General features: G+C 34.3%; 1 protein-coding gene across 1 annotated transcript in view; it reads left to right on the top strand.

Annotated features, from left to right (window-relative positions):
- Positions 1–1,011: 1,011 nt before the first annotated feature.
- LOC110107712 (putative acyl-activating enzyme 19) overlaps positions 1,012–27,406 on the top strand; it is a gene marked incomplete at its 3' end in the record, with an annotated part of 45,575 nt that continues 19,180 nt past the window's right edge. Inside the window, 6 exon segments of the mRNA XM_020838057.2 lie at positions 1,012–1,382; positions 1,842–2,321; positions 5,350–5,543; positions 10,834–11,037; positions 18,422–19,141; positions 19,960–20,696. Of these exon segments, the coding sequence (XP_020693716.1) occupies positions 1,055–1,382; positions 1,842–2,321; positions 5,350–5,543; positions 10,834–11,037; positions 18,422–19,141; positions 19,960–20,696 (2,663 nt within the window).

Here is a 27,406-nt window from a genome sequence, read left to right on the forward strand (position 1 = left end):
CATGTCCTTTCAATTTTTTTTTTTTGTGTAATTTATATGGTGCAGATCTATCAAAGAAATGTGATTTTGGCTTAGAACTTAGGTAAAAAATTGAAGATTGCTGTGAAGAAAATTCTTTTTCTTTGGGAGCAAGGGAAGCATATTCTGATGGAAGCAAAAAAATATGAGAGAGAAAACTAAAAAAAAATTATGTTCTCTAAATACTTCACGGGCAAAGGAAAACAAAGAGACTAAAATATTTTTTTTTGCTTCTTCACCGAAAATATATAACCATAGGAAACACGAGTAGTTTTTAAAATTGTCCGAAATAAGAAAAATAAAATAAAATAAAACAACTAAATTGAAGTGTCGTGTTGCTTGGTTTGAGAAAAAAAGTCAACATACTCAAATTCAAAGATTCATGGATAGCAGCTACGGTGACAAACCTTCATGCTCGTTTATGGAATAGGAGCAAATCACTTGAGAAATTATATTTAATATTATAAATTGTAAGTTATTTAATATCTTATATTTAATATTTTACATTTTTGGATAATAATTGAAAAAAAATTAAAACGGTCTATGCCAGTCTCAAGCCTGAATGAAAAAAGTTGAGAGAAAATTTTAATAAAATAATTTAGGCCCCCCCTAAATAAATTTTCTGGCTCCGCCACTGTTTTTATTGGGATATTTTTTTAGACAGTGAACTTACATCAAATTTTGTTGACTTGATTAGCAAGAATGTGATATCTTTTTTTTTTTTAGTTTTTTTGGGACATTTAGGGCATTTAAGACAAACTCATACACAAAGACTTGAATCTAAGACCTCTTAATTGGAAGCCTAAGCTCTGAACCACAAGACTAAGATGAGTTGTATATTTTTTCTTTAGTTGATTTTAACTTTTTATTCCGAATTAATGTAATTTGCATAGTTTCAAAAAAAAAAAAAAAAAAAAAAATTTAAAAAAAAAAAAAAAAAAATCTCTTAATATATTTATTATGTAAATATCCTCTTACTATATTCCTACCGAGCCCCCGAAAAATTCTCGCATTTCCTTCATCTTCCAGTGGAGGGATGCGATCTTGCTGCATCTTCCATGAATTCCTCACCTCCGCTACGAAGGATCCCTGTCGCGTTGCCATTGTGCACGCCGGTGGTGGTCTACAGTTATTCAGGGAGTACCGTACGAGGCTAAACGAGGCCTCTTCCTCCTCCAATCCCGTCTCCATCCCCACTCTAGACCTCAACTTCGATGCTGGTCACATATCCTCCTCTCCTCGATTCTTTCCAGGCGATGAGTGCTTCACTTACGGTGAACTCCTCTCCGCGGTTGATTCTCTTAGCCGTCGCATTCGCTGTGATCTAGACGGTGGTAATGCCGCCCACCTTTTGAACCATCCAGGTCAGGATTCTCAATATGATGTTCTTATGTAATTCTTTCATTAGGTCACTTCCTCCATTTCCGAACACTAACTGAGCCAGTAGGAAGTACATGTTTTATTATTTGTTGATGGTTTATTCTTTGAGGCCGTCTGCTTATGTTTTTCCACATTAACATAATGGTAGCTTCAAATTCCCATCTACTGGTTGGTTGCAATGGCATTCATAAAAAGTGTGATCTGCTTTCATTTGAAACTTTTTCCGTTGTAGTTCCTATATAGACCGTTTGATAGCCCATGTAGTTGTTTGCGCTGATCGATTGATTATTTGTCTCGAAACGTATTTCTTTGGGAGTTTCGGACTTCTGATTCACCGTAACAAAATTTCATGCTTTTCGGTTCTTTGCATGTAATTAATGGTGATTATAGGATTATGGGACATGACAGGCTCCACTTAACTGAAAGTTGTAGTTTTTTTCCAGGTTATGGGCCCATTTCTCCTGAAGGTCACCTTGACGAATCGTATATGTTAGGCCTTCCTTCCGTGAGTTATATGCCTCAAATAGTAGGAGTGCGAATTGGCCCGTCCGTAGAATATATTGTTGCTGTCCTGTCTATCTTAAGATGCGGGGAGGCCTTCTTGCCATTGGATCCATCATGGCCGGAGGAAAGGATACTTTCTGTCGTTTCTTCTTCTAGAACTCGTCTTGTTATTCAAGTGAAGGATGATTCCACGATGAAATACGGAGGGCGGCCAACGGGTGCTGGTGGTGCTGATTGGGTTGATGGGTGTGGCAGTTTGGTTATATACTTTTCTATGAAAGAAAAGCTTTTGAAGAATGTTGCCCAGGCTACAAATTTAGTTTGGCCATGTGAGAGCAACAGACAAAGGAAGTTTTGTTATTTGATGTACAGTTCCGGTTCAACTGGAGAGCCTAAGGGCGTATGCGGTACAGAATTAGGTAACCTGAATATTTATTCTTTTATTTTCATGACCAACATGCCTTTTGGCATCATACAACTGAATTTATCCTAGTTATGACATTTAAATATTTGTTTCGCTAATTAAAGTTCCATGCTAATGTATCTCAGTGATATTGGGAGCCTTATGGTGGATGACTAGCTTTTGGAGATTTCATTTCATGCATGCCTCTTAACCCTTAACTATTTTCCCTAATATCGTTATGTGACTCATAAGTTTAATTTCTTTATAATTATTACAATCTTAAACATCTTTTTTGTTCTTAAATAATTGTATGAAAATGCTTTTTCTCTCATCATTTGAGATCATCATAGGTCTGTTTGTTTCAGCTTTATCATAGCTTTGTTTTATGTAAGGGTTATTTGGTTTGAAAAAAAAACGAGTGTAAAGTATTTCAAATGCATAGGTTTTAAAACTATTGGTGTTTGGTTTGAAGTAAAAGAAATGCAATGCAAAATTTTGAATTATTTGGAATTCATTATTTTGCTCAATTTTGATGTATATAAAAATCATTAGATTTGACCGATTTCTAAATACATTATAAATTTTGTGCCATTGTCACCCTCGCCAGCCACCAATTGCAGTCGATCTCTGCAGCTAGCTGCGGACTGACGATCGCCGCTGTTCCCCCAGCTCTCGATGTCGTCGTCGAACACTACCTCCAACCACTGCCCACCAATTGCAGCTGGCCGTTGGTCGCCACCTGCCATTGACCACTATTTGCACCATCATTGTGTTCCGCATCGCCCCTACTGCCCCCTACTGCCTGCAATCATTATTGGTTGCTGTCGCCACCAACTGTCAACCACCGCCATTGTTGGGCTTTGCACTGTATTCATTTTACTTCATGCCTAAAAAAAAGAAAATAATTACCTGCATTTATTCTAAACTCATCCAATGAACTCAAATCATTTCAAATACATTACATTCCTTTTACACTACATTCTGTTTTGCTTTGCATTCTTTTTTTAGCAAATCAAATGGCCTGTAAGTTGCCACAATTCTCTTTGGCTAATACTTTCTTATTGCTATTCAGAAATTTTTGTGATGAGAAGCAGCTTTTATAAACTGAATTATTAGTGTATGATAGGTTTAAGAAAGCTTTTATCAAACTTTTTCAAAAGAAAAACAAAGATTTATGGTAAAAAATTTTCAAAAAAATTATTTTCCCTACAATAATTCTTTTGTTCATTATATATTTTTGAAATTATTTATTCATTAAAATTCCCATTTAATAATTCTTCAGAACAAATAAATACACAATACTCCTGCATCTTGCGTTCTTTGGTGGGTTAATTTATGTAGTCTTTTTGCATGGCTGTTACTTTATGCCAGATTCATGCATATGATATGATAAGCAGCATAATTTCAATCATGCGCAAGCACCAAGAGCAAGTTATCTATGTACTAGTTCTTTAACCAATTGCTTTTATCTCACATTAAAAATAAGGTTTCCCGAGCATTTAGTCACAAAATACATTTATACACAGCATTACAACAAGCATCGTTGTTTTAGTCTGTGCATTTATTTTTATGATCACATTGTGCTGCATCATGTATAAGTATGTATGTACAAAATTGACTAAACCATATACACCGAGGTGGTGATTCCGAAACATTGAGGTGGTACTTATGTTCCTCAAAGCTTAACTTCTTCATTCATGAACTTCTCTCTAAAATTATTTATTCAAACACAAGAGCATCCTAAAACAAATGATATTGGTTAAATCTATATAATCTTAAACTTATTTATGGATCGATCAGTTACACCATAGGTTATGCCTGCTTTTTGCTAACTTTATTTACAAAACATTAGTTCTATTACAAAATATTCCCCAACATTCATTCTTTGAGGCTTTCAGGCTCTCTTCTTTTTGTGAACCTTGGAAATAATATAAGTAATGCGAGCTTGTAGCAAACTCAGGAATGAATACTTCACAACTATTCAAGATGATCACGTGGGAGTTGACTAAACAATATTATTCTTTCATATTGGTGGATGTTTTTTTTGGCTATAACGGCAAACATACTCAGGAATTGGACAATGTGAATTGAAAGTTATTGCGGAGGCTCCCTTGTTATAGTTAAAAAAAATAAAAAAAAAAAAGAAAAAAAGAAAAAAAAAGAACAATAAAAAGAAAAACAGAATTGCAGGTTTTCCAATTTGATGCTTCACCACCAGCTCTGTTTTGCTTAGATGCCAACTCGCTTAAATTGGGCCCTTCAGGCCCTAATGTAGATCATTACCATGAGATCTCTCTCTGAACTTACTCATTTCAATATATAGTGCAAAAAATTCAGTTCTTTATTCAAAGAAATCCAATATAACTGCACCAGTTTTTTTTAGGCCATTTTTCATTCTTTGCAGCCACCAGGAAATAAGCTATTAGGTATGCATTGTTTTTCATATTTATGGGGTTAAGATGGTATTAAAATTTTAGGACTAAACATTTCTTTTCTAATACTAGCCTCTTCAAAGAAAGGGCGTGTAATCTAGTAATATGTACCAGTCTGTCAATAACCCTCGAGTGTCATATAAGCTCCACTGATTTACGACAACGATCCTTACCCAATATAGAAAATTCTGATATCATTGTTATGGCAAATGCTTTTCAAAGAAACCCTGGGATTTCAGCCAGTCCTAGGCCACCATTGAGCAAATTCTTTTTCTGACATCCCTTGAAATTTAGGCCAAAATATTCACAATCCACTGATTTATAGCCCTCAGAACCATGGTTAATAGATAAAAGCACTTGTAGGGCAAGTCTGATGAGTTGCATATCTTTGTCATAATTGGCATGGCTATACTTTTTTTAAGGTTGAATGTTTAGCATGAGAGTGAGAAAAATTCGCTAACAGTGTTCATCTCTTCTATCTTGTACCTCAAGTATTTTATTTCAAAGTTATTCACATAATTTTTGTAATACCTTGCGAATGTTCAACTGTTTTTGTTTGAATTTTTTTATTTCTCCAGTGATTTCTCAACTGAGGTGTATTTACATGTTTAGGTCTTCTTAACAGATATTGGTGGATGCAAGATCAGTATCCCATATCCCAGGAGGATGTTTTGTTGTTCAATACGTCTATCAGCTTTGTTGATCATCTTCAGGAGTTCCTTGGTGCTATTTTGGCGTGTGCCTTGCTTGTTATTCCTCCCTATCATGAGTTGAAATATCCTGAATATACTGTTGATTTCCTTAAGGTGTTGACTGATCTTAGATTTTAAATGAGATTTGTTTCCTTTCTACTTCCAAAATTTCCCATTTATCACTCAATGGTTGATAAGACTTTTATGTGGATCCTTCAATGTAATGATTCCTGCATACTTTCATGCTCCTCGTTTTGTTTATATTCTAAATTATAGTCAAACTATGATTTTGGTTAACATGTAGGAGGCCCAATGATGCAGCACAAGAAAGGGGATTACAAGAACCTCATGATGCTTTGTTTATTTGCATGAAGTTTTTTTATTTTATTTTTAATTATTGTAATATTTTAATCCATAAGTTGTAATTATATATTGAACTATTAAAATATGTCGGTAATGTTTAGTAGTGACTAGTGAGGTATGCTTCATCTAACTGTGGTTAGCCTTATATATAAAGGTACATCAAGGTGCCCATGCATTGGCTTGTGGATGTAATTCCTCATGCAATGAAGCCCAATTGAGCTTTACATGCTTAGAGTAGTGCAAAGCTTGTCCATCCTTGGATTTCTCATGCAAGCGATGGCCAGATGGAGGTCAATTTAACTGCAAAAGAGTTATAAACCAACAAACCCACCATCTTCTTAAATTCAAGTAGTCATTTTCCACATTTCAAGTTGTGACATCCTCCATTACTTGGAATCTTCTCTGCATTAGTTAAAAATTTGAGTATGAGTGTTAATAAAGGACCCAAAAAGATAACTTGGTGTGAACCCGACTAACAAAATTTAGGTTTAATTTGACTTGATCATTATTCAGGTCAAGTTCTTAGACTCAATTATTATTCGGGTGGATTTTGGGTTGACCTAAACAACTTGAAATCAACTCAAAATTGATTTGATTACTGTTCTGGTTCCGATTTTGAAGAGTTAGAAATATATTGTTAAATAAACATATATAATTTTAGGTGAACATGCCATATTTGACATAGTTGAGTTATGTTGATCCAAAAAGTTACACGTTCCATATGATAAATGGGTTAGACTGGTCGGCTTAGGTGGGTTTAGGTTAAGTTAGGTTTGGATCCAACCTTTTGGTCCTTATAATAAACATGGAAGGTTTAGCTAAAGCAGATTCGAGTAAGGTCAGCTGTTAGTTAGATTCGAACTTAATCCATCAAGTTGATTTGACACTCCTAAATTTGAATGATGTAAGGGCTTTCAAATGTTGCAAACTTTTCTAAGGATAAAATTTTGGCTAAATTAAATCAAGAGAAGTTTATCTTCTCTGTGGATCTTGTTTGGTGGATTGATCTTAAGGTTGAAAGGTTGGTGGCCTAGAATTGGATTGCTACTTTGGTGTTTTTAAAATTTTTTGTAGATTTTGTTATTTTCTTTGTTGAGGTTCAAACAACCCTTGGCCCCACCTCAAGGCCCATAAATAAGTCCCATATAAGAGCCACCTCTCATCCACCTCACATAAGCCATCACTTTCCCATCTTAGCCATCACTCCCTCCCAAGTGATCACCACACCTCCATTTCATAAACAACAAATCCTCACTCTTTTCACCACATTAGGCCCATTACCAAGTGGATCTATTTTCTAATGCCAAAATAATTAATGTAGACATTTTTCCCCCTTTTATGCATTCAAAGAAAGATGCTTACTTCTTAATATGGTTGCAAATAAACCAATAAAATTGATAAGTTACTTGTAGCTTTGCACGATTAGATCTTGATCATAATCATTTAATTAATTAATCAAACAGGCTTGAATATTTTTATAATTACTCCATTTATAGGTGAACAAGCTTGAATATCTTGTTATTTGATTTGTTTATGATTGTGAACAATATTATTAAAAGGTCGTGAATAAGCTCGTTAAGAAGCTCGATTAAGGGTCGATTACAAATTTATTTAATTGTGATTATGTGGCTGGCTTGTTCTTTTATATGTTAGATTCTTTTATTCTTGAGCACAAATTGGTTATTTATGTTCGTTAAAATATATATATATTTTAATTTTGTAATTCATCCAATTAAAATCTCTTTTTGAAGTTCAAGAGATTGTTTATTAATAAGTTGTCATCAACAAAGATTAGAAAAAATAGAAAAAAATTGTAAGAAATTGAAAGAAAAAGAGAAGTGTGTATTTTTTGACTCTTCGCAAAACTTGGTTTCACGTCTTCAACAAAGTTGCCCCTTGTACAAAGAAAAAAATGCAAGGAAATGACCACCCAAATTTTAGTGCCTGTGTGTGTTGTTTCAACTTGGTGGAGAAATTTGTACATAAGTTCTTGTTTGCATTTTTTCACTGTGGAGGAAAAATCTGTGTATTTCATCGTGCAAGTGATGAGGCTTATAAGCAATTTTTTAAGCATAGCAGGATTGAAGATCATTGGTTGCAGTGCGATTGATGCCAATAAAGCATGTTTTTTTTAAGCGTGGTGGGAATGCCTAACACTCCCTGTGGGTGACCTTACGACATTGGGATGCTACAAAAAAATTTAATGACAAGGCTTAGGAAGAACAATTAAAATGAACATTTTGTACTACAAATGTGACAAAAGAAAAAATGAATACAATAAAAATATAATTACAAAAATCATCAAAATAAGAACAATTTTGGACACTTTAAAATGCAATGTTTGTTGTTTCAAATGAACTACAAGAAAAATAAGTGAACACAAATTGAACATTGAATTGGACAATAGGGAACCCAACAACTTTCCTAACGAGCATGAATATGACATCAGATTTTTAGAAGACTCGAAATTGTGAGGTATAATTGAACTTGAAAATGTTTAAATGAGGGCCTCTATTTTGAAAGTAAAGGAATGCTCTTGTGGGGTCTATCTGGACATTCGATGAGGACTATATGTAAGCAAGCCAAGTTTACTTTGAATGCACAATAATAATCTAAATTATAAAAACTTGCCATCAAATCTATAATACGTACATGCAAGAGGGTAAAAAGGTGGTCTTTAAAAAGTTCTAAATGAAATATTGTGCATATTTTAATGGTAAAATATTCACGCTAATAATTAAATCCAAATATTTCCAAATAATACGCATACCATAAAACAACTTCCAAACTGAAATATAATGTTTTGAAAAGCGTGCAAATGCATCATTTTAAGCGCACTATGCAAATCCATCGTACTATTATATTGAGAATTGTGCAAATGCAGTGAAAATGGTCAAGTGCATCGAAATATATACAAATGTATCATAAAAATGAATAAAAAAGCATGTGAGTGCATCATGCAAAATCACCGTGCAAGTGCATCAAGAAGTGTGCACTCCCTTGATTCGTGTGTAACTACTATGAGAAGCACGCAAATGCTTTGAGAAGTGTGCAACTACAATGAGAAGCATGCAATTGTTTCGATAAGCATGCCAATGCTAAAAAAGAGTCGCGATAAATTTTTAGAAGTGTCCTTTATATATCTTTTAAAAGCATATAAAATTAACAAAAGTCAAATGCATGTATATGCATGTATATGATTTGAATAAAGTGATAGTTATTTAAAATTAAAATAAGAGAATGTTGCACCGACCATAAAATGACATGGAATTGCACATCTTCAAGAATCATGCAATTACTTTGAAAAGAGAACAATCTTTTTGAAATTTGTAATAGTTTTAAATCCAATCGATAATTCATCAACATGTGCACACGTTCTATAGCGGGCCACTTTTCTTATAGGCCATGCTCGCAAGTCCCATTTTTCAAGTCCGATCGTTCATGACATAAAATTTAGAGTTGACAAGGCTTGAACATCTTAAACTTTGTCTTCTGCAAGCAAGTGGGTAGAGTCAACAAAGATCAATACAATAAAGTCTAATCAAATAAAGAACTCTTATGATGTGCATGGTTTTTGTATATTATAATTGGAGGGGTCTACTTTCAAAAAATAAGATTATTAAATTGCAAATATTAATGATATAAACAATCCAATCTTTATGATTGTTGTGTTGATAATATATTTTAACTGAAGGTGATTTTATTTTTTGAAATGCTCCAAATTCCATACTCAATCATTTTTGGCCTAAATTCAAATAAAAAAATGCAAAATTCTAAAAAAAGTTATAAAATTCAAAATGTTATAAGCAAACTTAATCTCTTTACCGTAACACAAGCATCCATTTATCATCTATAATAGTTTGCCAAATGTGACAAAGTTTTGATTAACCTTAGCTCATAAGAAGTCAATGTTATAGCAAGCGTTACTATGATCATTCTCAAAAGATCTTTTGCTAGTAAGGACTTGACACACATCCTTTTACTAACGATTTTATCGTCAAATAACATTAGTGGTTATGAATTGTGCTCTTTAAAGCGGTGTTTTTTGTCACTACTAAATTACGGTCACGACCATAGTTTGGATGGTCCTTAATGGATTCAAATTCAATGAGTGGTGAATTATAGTGCTCTTAATATATCCTTTGGACGATATTTGTCATGATTGTGGATCCTTTAGTTAGGTTGGGCTGATTACCTTTGCTGACTAAGTAGATTAAGGTCCATGTAATTTGGGAAGATGGAATCATGAGACTTAATCAAGTTTTTCATCATTCTTCCACCATCTGCTTTAAGCTAATGGTAGTGAAAATTTTTAATCATTAAGCCAAAATCGCTATTATTATACTCTATGCACTTACTGCCTAACAATTAGCTTTAGTTAAAAGTTATCTTCCATTATTGGGAAGGGGTAATTAAGCATAGGGATTTGTGCCAATGGGAAATTTGGAACTAGATTAAAGTTCTCACTAAATGATTGAGTAATTTTTTGGGTAGTTTTTTATCTGCAATCTAATCCACCTTTTGAAAATTTGATTTGGAGCAAAACTCTCTCAAAGGATTTAGTCACAAATTTTTAGATCCCATAGTTTAAGTGGTTTGCACCGCTATTATGTAATCTTTAAAGTTCACTTTATTATCAGCAGCATTGAGGGTTGCGGGTTTCATCATTTCAACAATAAGTGATTTAGCTTTGTGTGCATATTGAGGTTGGGGAATTGTGAAAATGCTCAGTTCTACTATATATATAACTTCCATGTTTTAGTGGGACTAATTAACATTCTCACGTCTTCTAATCTGAGATATCCAAATACCAAACTAATTTGTTGAAATGAGATTTATGAAGAAACGTGTGCTTGCAATATAGTTTTGGCCCTTCTTTCCCCCTGTTATGGAGGCTTAAAAATCCGCACCATATTTTGCTTGACATGCCAATTATGATAACTAGTGAATTTTATTAAGTTGCAGTAATAGCTCATTTTTATGTTGCCATTTGCAAGTTCGATCTCATGGCTTTTCTTATGTTCAATTTTGATCTTTTCAGGCATATGGCATTTCCAGGCTTACCACTGTTCCATCTCTAGTGAGGGAGCTTCTTCCTTCCTTTGATATTTCACCGTGCGCACAATTTATTAAGTCACTGAAAGTATTGGTGCTTAGTGGGGAAATCTTAGCTATATCTTTGTGGAGAGACTTGCATGATCGTTTACGGGAGACCACCATCTTAAATTTATATGGAAGTACAGAGGTTCGTAGTTTACATAACTTTAAGTTATGTTTAGCCTTTGTTGTATTGGGGCTATAAGCAATCAATCTTTCGTTTGGATGTTTAGAAGTCCTAGGTGCACAATAATTTTCACTTGCTGGATTATTAAATTTGATTTTTTTCTTGTGTTACGAACTGGTATATTTTTAACACTCTCAAATGACAATTGCCAGGTTTGATAAGGTCAGTTGTAATTCTAGATGGAATTATTGTGGAAATCTTTACAGCCACTGCTAAAAAATCATGATTTTTATCCGATCTAGTGACAGACAGAATTGTTGGTTCTTTGAAAACAATATCTTACAAGTACTAATCTGGCTGTATCATTCCTGAAACAATGGTACGATAGCTTCATTCTCTGGAAAGAGGGTGATAAGTCTGCATCAAAGTTATGTGCAACTATACTTCTCTTAGGATTAATTGTTTGTGAAATAATGACTTGTGGAATCGCCCTACATTCCAGGCTCATCAGTTTGGTACTTAATAACTTCAAAACATATTTATGAAGTTTATATAAGCATGCTTATTAAATTTGATAACATATGAATGATTTTTTTGTAAATAAAAATAGTGACTTATTTACATCCAGAAAAATATGTTGAATTTCCCAAATTATTATGATTTCTCTAGTAAATATGATTTATTTACTTGGTAGAATATGAAAAAAATCCTAGATAGCATAGATTACCGCTCAATAATCCAAATGCTTAACTTTACCACTTAAAGCTGAGTTGTGATTGTTATCTATTATAGTGATATTAGTCATATTATGTGGTTCCATAAGGTTCTAGGGAATTGCAAGGCAGTGGCACCAGAAAGCAGCCTAACTGCTAAGTACCCATGTATTGTCGTCTTCTTTGTTAATCATTTTCCTGGAACAGTTCTGGAAGGTTCTAGACAATTGCAAGTGCAGTGGTACTAGAAAGCTGTCTGTCTACCTAGCAGGCGAGCACTGATATGTCCTCTTCCATCATTGCTGGTGTTGCCCAACAGATGATCAATTTCTCAAGAAAACTTTTCAAGAGTTTTTAATCTAGAAGTCTATACCATAGAAGTTTGCAATATGCAATTTACTCTATTCTATTCCTAATACTATCCCGCAGTCAATGTATTTATCCATTTTTTCTATTTATTTTAATTTGAAAAAGCAATGATCACTTGAAACATTGATGCATGATTGCATGTACGCAGTAGATTCAGGATATGATTATTTAAGGGTAATCATTAAGTTGTCTTTTTTACTTTCTAAATTAAGTGTAACCATAAAATAATGGAGAATCCTTTATCTGATATGAAAATTTATGTAGTTTTTTAAATGCATGTAGTATGAATTTTTTGTGGTTTTTGACTAAATAATTTAGTCAAGACCTCACAAATTTAAATATAATATTGAGAATAAAATACTACAACAACAATAATAGGATTTTAAGAGTTAAATTTTCATTTTTTGAAACTGTAACCAATAATAAAAGAGATCCTGTTTAATTAAATATATTGGTTAGAGAAAATTCTTTGGGTAAATAAAGAAATGCTAGTTTTGTTATCAAGACCATGGTAAAATAACGTTTTTTTCTCCTACATAATATATTATTTTCTATACTAAACTTGATCACAAAATATTTCAAATCCATTGAGGATAAAGATGATGGATGGGGACCATTGCTTGTTAAAAATATATATAAATAACAAACTAAAACTAAAGAAGGAATGAAGAAGATAAAAAATTGAGTTTAATTTTGTTTTTCATAATTTTATTTATATTGATAATTAAGACAACTTTTTTATTTTAGTACTCTTTTTTCCCTTTTACGGGCATTTTTGTGACACTATATTGTATGAGAGAGGCGATTAACTTAAAGGCTATGATGCACCGACACGGACACGACACGACACTGACACAGGACACGACATTTTTTAAAAATATAGGACACGGGTGCGGCGTGGACACGGTATAAGAATTTTTTAATATAATATATAGAAATTAAGACGACATTGTATTAAAAATGACAAGGAATAATAAATCAATTTCATGATAACTTGTTTAGCTTATAACATAAAAAATGTTTAGTACAAAATATCAGTACAACCACAAAAATATAAGCAAAAAACCATTTAGTATAATATGAAGGTCCAACTACTCAATAGAGGGAATGATAGAATTAGGATCAGATGTTGATTTTTAACCATTAATATCATTATCATTGAATATCATTGCTTCCAATTCTGGTTCATCTAGAGAAAGATTTGCAACCTCCAATAATCTCATATCTTCAAGGCACTCGAACCCATCTTCAGTAACATCCCACATCTTATTATCACATGTCATATAAAGTGAGGTTTTCCTTGATAGAAGACGAAGATTATATTCCTCCTAAATCATAATGGATATTCTCTATTTGAACTACTATCCTTCAACATAGAAATTATAATTGATATGAAGTGAAATCAAAATATCTCAATAATAAGACAGCATGAATACAACAATATATCGGTCTTTCGGGGTCCAATGGGGCTCTCCTCTAGTGGGGTTCGACCTGTCAGGGTAGGAGTAATTTTGAAGTTTTGCTTGTTTTTAAAGTTCGTAGGTTATTTGTATGGAAAGATATCGAGTTGTATCGAGCATGTACTGAGCGGTACCGAGCATGTACCTAACAGTACCGAGCTTGTACCTAGCGGTACCAAGCATGTACGGAGCGGTACCGAGCATGTTCATTAGCTTTTTTGGTAAGTTTCAAAAAATTACAATTAATATTTCAGGCGTCGAGAGTCAGGCGTCGATGTTATTTATCAGTTACCGAGAGAGGAGATGAAAATACCTTCACTGCCAAAAAGAAATTAAAATGAGAATATTCGATGATTGGGTGTTAAGTGCGGACGTTGATTTGATGTTGTGGATAGAAAATAAGAAATTTAGTTTAAATCCCGCAAAATACAAGAAATTATATTTTAAAAAATTCATAAACTATTTAAGATACGCGTGTTCGACACGTGTGTCCAATTTGCATTTAATATTTTTTAATCGGACACGTTTTCGGTGTGTCTGACACGTGTCGGAGGAGTTTCGGATGAGTGTCGTGTCGGACACGGTGTCGGACACTGCACGCCTCTTTGAGGAGAAGTGTCGGTGCATCATAGCTTAAAGGCTATGAAGTGCATACATTTTTTAATGCCTTTTTCTTTCATGTAAGTCATTCATAGGTCTCCAAAACTTCCTGACAAGTCATGCTTGAGTTATTTTTTCTCAATAATAGAGCTTTACATGATATTGACACACATTTACATGTAAATGCCATGCATATAATATATTTTAAGCCTTTTTTTTGTTTTGTTTTGTTTTTGGTTTAGTGTTAATGGTCTGGTTTAGTATTAGATTTTGGTTTAGTTTGTTATTACCTCTTCAACATTGAAAACATTTTGACTCTTATAGGGGGTCGATTGGTTTCAGTCATACTCTCACTTGGTCATGTCCAAGTTACCAAATTCACATGTCACCATTATCTTGTGTGATCTTCTATCGTATGTTTCCTTTAACGCACAACTGCTTTGGTGGGCCTCCATCTTCACCAAGTCTTCTTGGTTGAGCTTATCATGGTGTTATCATTTCATTTCTCATGCCAACGATGCTCTCCATCTTCGCGACATGCCTTTGAAGGTCTTATTTTTAGGTTAGTTGCTCTATGCTCTCCATCTTCGCCGTGACATGCTTTTGAAGGTCTTACCATTTCATTTCTCATGCCACGATGTTCTCCATCTTTGCCGTGACATGCCTTTGAAGGTCTTTGATAGGAAGCACTTGAAGATTTCAAGTAAATCCTATCAATTTCAAAAAAACAACGAGAAATCTCCACAAATCAACAAAAAATCGGAGAAAATTAAGAATTTTATTGCAAGAACGCAAACTAACGGAAGATTGACATCTTACCTGAAAGATTGACATCTTCAGTTTGCTATTGGAGCCTAAAGGTCTTATTTTTAGGTTAGATCCACCTGTGATCATCCCCCCCTCAAAGATTGACATCTTCAGTTTTCTCACTCTCGGATCACCTCCGTTCCCTATGTTCCCTCCATAATTTTCCATTCCCCAAGGGGTGGTTCTCCCCAAGTGTCCCAGTCATCACTTCTACGCTCATACCCATACCTTTCATCAACTTCACACATTCTCCTTTCAAATTCAACACCCCTTGGATCATAATAAACCCATCTCCTTTCAAGTTCAGCCCCCCTTCGGTCATAATTTCCTCTTTCCCTTTAAAAATCTGCCCCTTTCGGCTCAAATTCAACACCCATTCATTCTTGCTCCTCCTCCTCACATCTCTCCGCATACCCTCTACCAGGTTCTTCCCTAGGAATAAGCTCTAGGGAAGGTATTTTCTCGTCTCTCTTCCGAGTCTCCGCCTCCTGATCTTCCCTTCATCAGATTGGTTTAGGATTTTCTCCACTTCCTTGTTCGTCAGCACCTTCCCGCACGTTCGATGGCAATATTTTTGGTTTGGCTCTTGAGCACTTTCTTCAACATCTCCCCCAGGCTAGAAAAATTCCCATCCATCTTCTCGTTGATGGCTGAAATTTGACTTTTGACATCTGAAAGTTGAGCATGGAGATATGAAATTTCAATTTTCAATGTCCGATCTCCCCTTCCAACATTTCTACTTTTTTTCCTGCCATGGGAACCTAGATTTAGGCTCCAATAGAAAATAGTAACAAGTTTGACCCGAATTCTGATCTCCAATCAGCAAAAACAACAAGATCATATACGGAATGCAGCAAAATCCAGCGAGGAAGACTTCTATTTCAGCAGAGGAAATTGCTCTGATACCAATTTGATATGAAACACTTGAAGATTTCAAGTAAATCCTATCAATTTCGGGAAAAAAAATAGCGATCAATCTTTAGAAATCCAACGGAAAATCAAAGAAAAACTGAAATTTTATTGCAAGAATACAAACTAATGGAAGAAAATAATAAGATACAATTGATCCTCTATTCGAGAGGAGGATCTATCTCTTCTAAATCTCGAGATGCCACTAGAGCCCAAAAACCTAAACCTAAGAGATCCAAATTTCAACCAAATTCAAGCCCTACAATTCAAAAGGAAATCTCTAAACAACCCCTACTTTGAAATTTCCCTTCTAATACCCTAAAAAATCCTTCCTAAACAACTCTCTCATGTCGAGGCGATCTGATCGTGCGTACTTGAGGCGGAACTTCTGTCTGTTTAGTCCGTAAGCTGGTCCATTATGGACCGGCTGGACCGGTCTAACAGTTTTATCTTTAGATTAGTTTCTCTCTTCTTTCCCACTCATGTATGATTTAACTTTCTTTTTTAAATCCTAATTTTATACCTTTGGTTATTTTTATTTATTTTATTTTCTTAGCAATTTGGATCTTATTTTATTTAAGGGATTTAGATACATCATACATGTCACTTTAAATATCTTAATTTACATATCTATTATCTAAAAATTTATATTTACTGATATAACATCTAAAATTTTCTTGTAACTCATATCTATTACCACTATTATCCTCCCTTTCCTGCATATTAAAAAAAAAAAAACCTTTGTTCCCTGCACATTACATAGTGATTTAATATAACTTTATTTGTTCTCCATCAGCTCTGTGATGGCGCCAGCTTGCACTTAGGTGTTACTAGCCCCAATTGAGCTTTGCGACACCCACGCACTACAAACATGCTATTGCGGTAGTTCTAGCTAAGAGAAGCTCTAAGGCATCCAAACACTCATCTTCATCCCTGGTTGATAAACTCGAGCTTGGTTCCAATGAATTTGTCAGCGTGAATTGGGCTTTTGCTATTATTGAATTATTGCCCTTCACACCAGAGAATTTTTTTAATGTACCATGGATGGAAGGTACATGAGTGGTAGATTTAAGCTATTAGGGAGTTTTAAGTTTTATATGAATAAGTAGAAACTCTTAGGTATTTTAGATACATAAATTAAGTTGCTTAAAATAGCATGTCTGTGAATCCCCCTTTTTAATATGCATTAAATTTTCAGACAATAATAATAAAAAAAAATTGGTGTTATTTTTCATGAATAAGGGTTCAGGATCTTAAAGCAAAGTTTAATTTTCTTTTGCTTGATCTATATGATATATACTTCATTATGCAATAAATTTTTTTAATAGAAAAAATTAATTAGATATTTTGATTAAATATTTTACATTGATAATTTGAAAAGAAAGTACCATTTCCATGGCATGTCAGGTATTTTAATAGTTGTTTTGACCATGTGCCCATGTCTCGTGTTGGTTTCTGTGTCATAAATTAGAGGATGTGAATAATTTGCTTTTTACAAAGGAGGTCATATTGTAAGCTTGAGGGAGTGAATGAAGAAATATTGGTGGAAGATTTTTTGGTTAGGGAAAACCTTTGAGAAGAGTTTTACCTTTTATTGGCAAGAACAAGACTTATTTTTATTGTTAGAAGATACGGCACATCAAGAAGGATTGTCAAGTATTGAAGAGGAAGGAACAACATACATGTAATCAAGGTTGTGAAAATCGAACCAGATATTGAATCGGAACTCGGAAGAAAGAGAGGTATTATTTCACATCTTAATTTGGACCCACATGCTTATTTACACCTTAAGGGACTTCAATGGATGCTTTTATTTCCTTCAGAACCAAGCATTACGAAGCAATACAAATGAAATCATTAAATTGACCACCTTAAAATTGCTAATACAATTCCCTTTTTGGAAGTGTGAATTCTCCATTTATCTTCATTACAGGTAACCAACGAGGTATGAAGTAATGATTGGGAGGTTTGTTTTCAGATTTTGTGTCGGCATTGTAGATTGATTGGCCTTTAGAATGGGGGCACATTTGCATCTTATGGTGCTTTGTTGATTCTTTAACCATACACCCTTGGTTGTGCACTTCCCATAAATCTGGGCTTCTGATAATTGGTAGCGCCAAGTGGTCGTAGGACAAAAACACCGGTTTTGTTTTGATCTCTTGCTAGTGCCAATAGTGGAAGAATGAGGAAAATTCCACAAGTTGGGATGTTCATCCCATGTGCTCCATTTGTTGGCTTGCTTTCCTTTGTGGATACAACTCTATCGAATGACCAAGAGACTTAAATTAAAACTTTGGTGTTCTGATTGTTTGTTGTCTTTGGTTGATGAAATGAATGATCTTAAGGATAAGCCTACTGATTAGGAAGTTATCCAGCGATCACAGATGATGTTGATTATTCTAAAGTGGCTATCATTATGCTGAATGACATGGAGGTTCATTCATGCTGTTTTTCCTAATTTTCTTGCTTTTTCTTAATTAATATAAGTTATCACGATGGTCACATATTGCATAATTGTTTTAATTCTGGCTTTTTTCCATTCTTCAGGTAGCTGGTGATTGTGCATGCTTTGACTGCAAAAACATGCCAGATATTTTAGAAGCCGAAGTTCTAAGCAGTGTGCCGATTGGAAAACCTATATCTAATTGTGGAATTGATATTCTTGGTGAACGAAGCAAAGATAATGTAGGTGAAATATGTGTTAGCGGGATGTGCTTATTTGCGGGATACATTGGTGAGATTTATCCCGGACAAACGTTAAAAGATGATTGCACGCAATTGCATTTTAAAACTGGTGATAGGGCCAGACGTCTCCCAAGTGGTGATTTTGTCTTCCTTGGCAGAGAAGATCGTATTGTTAAAGTTAGAGGACAACGTATCTCTTTGGAGGAGATTGAAAACGTGCTAAGGGAGCATCCTGCCATAAGGGATGCTGCTGTGATTGTTGAAAATACAAACGGAGATTGCTGCCATGTTGAGGCTTTCTTTGTTGTTAGGGCAACTGATGAGTGCTTGGAAGCGGCTGTAAACTGTGTAAATAGAGATGATGATGAGGAGTTGATTGCTTCTATCAAAAGTTGGTTGTTAAGAAAGTTACCACCAGCGATGTTGCCCACCATTTTTGTTCGAACAGAAATGTTGCCCAAGACTTCCTCTGGAAAGATAGATTATTCAATGTTAAGAAGTTCAACATACGCACCAATGAAGCTTAGGAGGGAATATAAAAGAAACATCTCTGACAATCATCGTCTGCAACTTGTCAAAAAGGTTATTTTTTGTTCTTTTATTTTCTAGCATTTGTTTTATTTGGCAAAACTATAATTTTTGGCTCTATTGACGATTGCAGTTTGTTCATTGTATTTAAGAATTAGTAGGTGACTAGGTGGCAACCTTGACCATAGGCATGTTTGTGCATTTCGTGGCTAGAAATATGGACTGATAGTTCTAATGTAAAATTGAAAAAAAGAAGCGCTATTAGTTTATTTCTGCATATTATTGATTATTAGGTTACCATGCCAACTTGTTTTTGTTTTTGAGTTCTCTCTATGTATTTCCGGTTACCAAGAAGCTTATTTCACATTATGTCTGCTTGATTATAAGGTTTTTTGTCTTGCAAACTCTGCTCTATTATTGATTTTTTCACTTCTGAGTGTTTGTACTGTTTTTTTGGAAGGTTAAGTTTCTAGTTGTTTTTCTTTTGTTTTTTGTAGAAGAGTTTTTGTTGAATTTTTTACTACTAGTGTTGACTTTGCCTATAATTGTTATGGTTTGAAAGTGTTTTTCTCTCATTTTATGCTCAGAGAACACAACGTGTTACTACAGGTATGGGTTTTAAAATAGATTGTGGGTACCAAACTTGATTGTCAATAGTTCCAACAAATATGCGAGCGAAACTACTAAGACATGGATGTATGGCTTCATAAAGGATGAATTTTTCTGTCGGAATAGAGAAATTATTTATGGAACTGGATTAATCAATATGATACTTCATATTTGTAGGCTCTGCATGCACCTTCTGCATTCTACATGCCAGTCAGCTAATCTTGCAGCACATACTTATTTTTCTAGATGTGTTTCCGTTTTAGGCATTCCTTGCTGCACTGCCTGTGGAAGATGTGTCAGATGATGACGATTTCTTCATGATAGGAGGCAACTCAATATCTGCTGCTCATGTTGCATATAATTTGGGAATCGACATGAGGTTGCTTTATGTCTTTCCTAGCCCATTTAGGTTAATAAAAGCTTTGTTGGATCTGAAGCAGAATGGAGGTCTTTCTAATACCGATGTCATGTTTGAGAAAACATTAAGAGTGGACAATAGCATGCTGAGTTCGTTTGAATTAACAAGAGATATTCGGAATAACAAGTTACTTGGAGAATTAGTGGAGGAAAATGCTGGAATAAGAATTCATGATCTTGTGAAATTAAATGGGAGTCAGATAACGAACCTGCCTAAAAAGAATGAAAGATTGACATCTTGCGATGAATCTAAGAAAATTACATATTTTCGTTCTAGTCCGTATGGTGATTTATCATCAATTATGGATGATCCATGGCTATCTAATTGCGGACTTCCTAGGAGGTGTTCATTTAGTCGTTGCAACTCAATTATGGTAGGATCTGAAAGTTTATTGAAACCCAAACTTCAAGGTTGCGTATCTCTTGAATTTACAATGCATGGAAGAGGCCATATACAAGAATTGTGGAAGGTCTTGCTTGAGTCATGCGTGGATGCTTCGCCAGTTGTCATGTTGAAAGATGGCAATGTTTTCCTTTTCATTGGTTCCCATTCACAAATTTTTCTTTGCATAGATGCTTTCAGGTACTTTAACATTTTATAGAACATAGAACAATAAATTTATGGATTGTGATATAATTGTTATAATTTTCCAGTCAGTTCTTTCATCATTCATCTATAAATTTTGAATGACATCACTTTTTTGATTTTTGGGGGGAGGGGAGAAAACTTCAATTCATGGTTTGAGCATTTTAGATACACAATTTGGATCTTAAAAACATTAAATGGATGCAAATAATTTCGATCATTCAAATATAATAGTGAAAATTAGTTGCCATCACTTTATATTTATAGTAATTGGGTTTTCATAGAGAAGGACAAATAAATGCAATCTTAATCCAATCCATTCCCAACAAATTTTCAATTTAAATATATTCTAATTCAAAGCAGATAATCACCTAATTAAATAATTCAAATTAAAAAAAAAAAACTAAAATAAATTCATTCATCATCATAAATGGGACTAAAATATTAGAAAATAGGCATGATTTATCTGTTTTGTGGTTTTATTGGACTTCTAGTTACTGAATTGTGGTGTAATACTCATTATTTTTCAGTCACTTCTTCATTCATCTTTAAATCTTGAAAGACATCGCTTCACTGATGGAGGGGGGAGAAACAAGAGAAAACTTCAAACACATAGTTGAAGCATTTTGCGTACATAACTTGGATACTAAAAAAACTGAATTGGTCATTCAAATATAATAGTAAAAATTACTTGCCATCACGCTGTACTTACAGAAATTGGGTTACATAAATAAGGTCAAACATATGCAATCTAATCCTATCCAATTTCAACAAATTTTAAATTTAAACTTATTCTAATAAAAAATTGATAATCATCTAATAAAATAATTCAAATAAAAAAAATAAAAAAATTCGACGATAAACATAAATGGGCCTAAAATGTTTGAAAGTAGGCATGATTTATATCTGTTTTTGGTCTGATTAGTCTTTCTAGTTATTGGACATGGCTATTTGAGCTTTTGTAGACAATTGTTTTAGCCTGTTTGAAATCCAACACTTCATCAACTCCCTGGGGTGCTAAGAATTCTACCCCAGAGAGTTAAGATTGTCATCAAGGTGTTCAAGAGCCAGCTGTTCTTCCTCCCTGGTCATTTAGGTATAAGTTTAAGAAGGTTTGTCATTTCATTTGACATGGAAATATGTGCTCAACATTTTTCTCAAGCATCACTTCATCTGAAATGGTACTTTGAACATCTTGGTTGATAGGCCGAACTAGAATCATTGGTTTGTGGAGGCAACAACTGCTATAAAAATTCCCACTATTGATGTAGACAAGGGATATAGGGAGCCTATATCACTTGAATACAAAAAAAAAAAAAAAAAAAACACACACAAGAAAGAAAACTGACAAAAGAGTAAAACTTAAAACAAACTTTGTTAAATAAACTTAAACGACCCAAAACTTGACAATCACAACAAAAGATGTTAGGAGAAATAAAGAAACTTAAAAAGACGCTATCCTCAGACAACCGTCAGAGCGGGTTCCTCACATGCATCGAATTTGTAGGTTAAATAAGTAAAGTGCATAAGACTAGCAAACCGATGGTCCACCACTGCAAGATTGGACAATTTCTTCAACAGACGCTTCAAATCAACTCTGATATGACACCCTAAAGTTGCTTCACTTTGAGAAGAAGGATACAGATGGAGTGGCACTTGCGGAGAGACGAAAGAGGTTAGAAGCCCGAGAAGAAAGGGTGGAAAGAGCCCGCAGGATTTCCGGAGGGGATGAGAAACGAAGGTTGGAAAGAGCCCGCAGGATTTCCGAATAAACCCGCAGGTTAATAGCAAATATGCTCACAAATATCAACTGCCATTCTTCATAACAACATCTCCAATTTATAGGCAAAGAAGAGGAATGCCAAAAGCTACTTCATAATTGTTTACAAGCTCCCAAGCATTTGTTTCATAAGATTTCCAAAAGACATTTTGGAAAAACAGCCCAGCAGTTCACGGAACCAAGGCAGGCGGAAATTTCCAAGCGGCACAGCAACGGGAAAAGCCTCCCAATTCGGAAAAACAGCCCCAATTAAAACCAGAACAGGAATCAAAGGGCTATTTCATGGAACCAAGGAGACTAAAGTTTCGGAAATAGGCCATGCATGGAAATATCAGCCAACAGTAATGTCTAGCATTAAAAACATTAACTTCCCCAGTTGAATTCAGCCCATCTCACGCGAACCAAGGAGCCACGAGAATTCAAGAGCAGCACAGCAACAGGAAAAAATTCCAGTTCGGAAAAACAAAGGCCGGATGGACCTCCAAGGGAAAAAGCTATTCTTTATAACTTCTATTGCTTTGAATTCAGCCACACACCCAATAAAGACATAGGCCACGAGATTCCAAGAGACAAGAAGAAAAAGGGAAGGAAGGGGAAGGGACAAGGCCACTCCAAAAGTAAACTTCATAATGATGTACCTTTTTGGATAATTATGAGCTACTAAACTTCAGCTCAAGCAACTGTAGAGATCAGCTCAAAACCAAATGCTCCAAAAACAGCACCAACCGAGAACCATCAGTAGCCGAGACCAATCAAGCCAGCAAACCAAAGGATCCTACCGAAGCCATATGCACTACCTACCATGATCATTGGATGCTTTCCCATCATTGGATAGCTAAAAAAGAAAAGAAAATAAAATAGAAAACATAATATAGTAATGTTCAAACAAAATAAAAAGTACAGAATTCTTGATTTCATCAATTCTCCCCTGGTGGAAAATTCTCAGCTCCTGATGAGAACGTATCAGCAACTCGTTCAAAAAGCTCCAAATTTTTCTTTTTTAGATCAGCAGCATTAATCCAGGTACAGTCAGTCAATGGCCGATTGCTCCATTTGGCCAAAAACTTTTTGTGTTCTCCATGCCTCGTTTGAATAACCTTCACATCAATAATATCTTCGATTTGATCTTCGGACTTTACCAAAGGAGCAGAGAGTGGTAAAGTTTCAATATCTACAAAATTGTCAGAATCTCCTTCATACAAAGACAGGTCAGAAACATTAGAAACAGGTGAAGTGCCAACAGTATCTGGTAAATCTAGCAAATAAGCATTAGCACATAATTTCCAAATCACACGAAAGGGGCCCAATTTCTTTCGACTTAGCTTTTTAAAAGTACCAACATAAATAGGTAGATCCAAGAGGTATGCATTTGTGTCCAGAAAACGAAGTGCTTCATGATCAGTATTTAAAATAAATTCTCGTTGAATCAAATAGCATCTCCAGAATTTCAAAGCTTGAACAATGGCATAAAATTCCAAGTCATAAGTATAATATCGAGATCGAACATCATTTAGCTTTTCACTAAAATATGCAATAGGCTTTCTTTCTTGACTTAAAACAGCACCAATACCAATATGTGAAGCATTGCAATCAACCTCAAAAATGATCTCAAAACTTGGTACTTTAAGAATAGGAGCTTGACTCATTTTTATTTTAATAATCTCAAGTGTCCATCTAAAAATTCCCTTTTTCAAACAATCAGTAATAAGAGCAATCAGAGAACTGAAATTCTTTATAAATTTTTGATTGACAACTTCAGTTTGTTTATTAGTTTGAGGAAGATAAGCACTACTAAACTGAAGAGAAGTTTCTAACTTAGCCCACAGAGTTCTCCAAAAGTAACTTAAAAACCTAGTGTCATGATCAGAAGTAAAAGTTCGAGGGATACCGTGAAGGCGAACAATCTCTTTAAAATAACAAACTTTCCAATGAGAGGTGTCAAAATATGATTCATAGTTCTCATAATAGTACTCGAGGTATTTGAAAGACCAAAAGACATCACTCAGCATATCAAGCATGTCATCCACACAGATCCTCCATATTCTATCCTTTTTTGGAGTTATCAAAGCAGGCACAGCACAAGGACTCGGACTTTCTTGGATTAAACCTTTTTCCAGCAGTTCAGATTCTTGTTTAAAAAGTTCAGCATGCTTAGTTGGACTCATCCTATACTGAGGAAGGTTAGGCAAAAAAGCTCCAGGAATCAAGTCAATATGATTTTGATGCAATCCAATTGAAAAATCATCAGAAGTTATATCAGAAAATTCATCCAATAAAACAGTATCAGATTCTTTTCCCAAGACCAAATAAGCAACCTCAAAATGTTTCAAATCATTATCATTTAAAAGCAATTCAGGAGAAGTAATTTTGGCAACTGTGTTTTTCTTGACGGGTGAATCCGGCACATTCTTTTGTGGATGAAGAGTAAACTCCTTATTATTTTTCATCAAAGTATATGTATTTTTCTCTCCATTGTGAACAGTTTTGTTGTCGTACTGCCAAATGATGGATATTAGATTTGTTAATTTATTTTTTTATGAATTTACATGTAACTTACTAATTTCTACTTTGTGGTTTTCATTATAATGATAAATTTATGCTCTATCATTTAGAGAAATTAGCTCGGATGTTACAATAATTTTTTTTTCTTCTAAGTGCTGCAGAACAATTTTAAGACCCTGTTTTAGAAATTATTTAAGCTGAATTTGTTTTAAAAAATCTAGCATATCACAAAATGTTTATTTGTGCTGAAGATATATGATGGAAAACGTATACTACACTAGCACCTTTTTGTTCAGGACATACATGTATTTATCATATTTTATGTAAAGGGAGAATGAATTCGTCACAAACAGAGATGAACGGTAATTCGAAGCCCAAGAGAAAATTTTTTTATGAAGCTTAAATCCTGTGTGGATAACTGTATTGCTTCAAATAATGATGGAATATGTAAATGCAAATATGCGAAGTGCCCAAGGATTCAAAGACTCTGTGTATCAAGGTGCAGCCCAGAAAATGAAAGAGAAGTTTGGAATAGAGGTGACGGGTGAGCAATGCAAGAACCAAATAAGGCATCAAACATGTGTGTGGATTCACATTCAAGAGTTGAAACGAAAATCAGGTGTATCTTGGGATGAAACAAAAAAATGATAGTGATGGGTCAAGAAGAGTATGCATCACATATTCAGGTATTACTTTAAGCACATCATTTAAATTGATATTTTGGGGTCAACAACTTATTTTTTATTCATCACAGGCTTTTCCCAAGGATGCTGCTTATTTAAATATTGCAATTGCAAATTATATAGAGTTGGAGATAGTAAGTGGTCTTGGACATGCAACTGGAGAGTGGGCAAAATATGGAAATTCTCAAACTCCACTTGAACACAACAAATACATTTAAGCGATGATGAACCCTCATAATTTACGGATGTTGGTGCGGATGGATCAATGGCTACTGAGTTGTCAGATATGCAAGTTATAAAAGATTATATTGGAACAACAAAGAAATCGCTGCCTTCATCTGGTATAGGAGGTGGCATAAAAAGGAAGTCTAAGACATATGCTATCAATCAAAATATCCATGAGTGTATTTGTTTGATGGTTGATAGTGTGAATGAAGTTGCTAGCGCTATCAAGAGCTCAATAACATCTCCAAAGAAAATTTGAAATATGTATACTGAACTGATGTTTGAGTTAACAAATATTCCTGGCTTCTCAGAAGAAGAGGTTGATACGATATATGATAATTTATCAAAAAATTTCATACTGATACCATCATTTTTTTCAAAACCTACAGATTCAAAGGCTAGATGGATGCGTAAAGAGCTAGAAAACTGATTTAAATTGTTGAAGATTGACATATCTATTAAGTTGTTATCACTATAAACTGTTTCGTGTTAATTTGTTGTAATTATAACTACGAACAATGGGTATATTTTTTTCTTTTATTTTTAAATTTTACATTTTCATTAATGTTGTTTACATGTTATGAATGAAATCATGTGATTTATTGATTGCTAATCGAAATAAATTGCTTTTCTCGCTAAATTAAACAAAGAAAACAATTTGAAAATTTAATTTTCTGTAATTTTTTTGTAAAAACATTACTTGAAAAATAAAAATTTAAAATTTTAAAGAATTTGAAATTAAAATTTCTCTCTATCACAAGTATATTTTCATCTATTGCAGCACACTGCTAAATTAATACACAATAGAGTTTTATATTTTATAATAAAAAAAATAATGAGATCGTGCAATAAATGAATATACTGATTTTATTTTATAACACCAAATAATACTAATAATTATAAATACACTGTGATGTAGAACGAGAATGCGCTTTGCTATGGAGGTTGGACAAACTCCAAACCCAAAAATCTGAGAGAAATAAACCACTGCAGGAATTTTCTGGCAGCAATTTGCTGCACTGTGGGCAGCCAGCAAGAGCTTCACGGGAAGCGGAGGGAACTTCAGATTTTAAAAAAAAAAAAGAGGGTGGGGATTGGAGGGAATAACTAAGGCAATAAATTAACTGAAGTAATTAAAAGGGAGAGAGAGGAAGTGGCGGTTAGCTGAGAGGGGAAATTAAAATCCCAAATTAAATTTCTTAGATTTAGGAAAACAATTGGCTGGGTTTGAATTATTTCCTAAATCTTTGATGAAAGATTTGAGAATTAATTCAAATTAAAAATATCATGGGAGAGAGGGGGTCGGCTGGAATGAGGGGGTGAGGGAAACCGGATTTGGGAAAGCATTAATGGTAGTGGGGCCTTGAAGGTTTCAGCCAACAGCAGCAGATTTGCTCTTCAAAATTTCCCAAAAATGAGAACTGTCCCGTGGACAGATTTTGAGAATTTTCAGTAATGGGAGGCGGTAGGATGGGAGGGAATTAGGGAAATATTTCCTAAATCTTATTCTCAGATTT

Source organism: Dendrobium catenatum, unplaced genomic scaffold (genome assembly GCF_001605985.2).
Source record: "Dendrobium catenatum unplaced genomic scaffold, ASM160598v2 original_scaffold_56042, whole genome shotgun sequence".
Lineage (NCBI taxonomy): Eukaryota > Viridiplantae > Streptophyta > Magnoliopsida > Asparagales > Orchidaceae > Dendrobium > Dendrobium catenatum.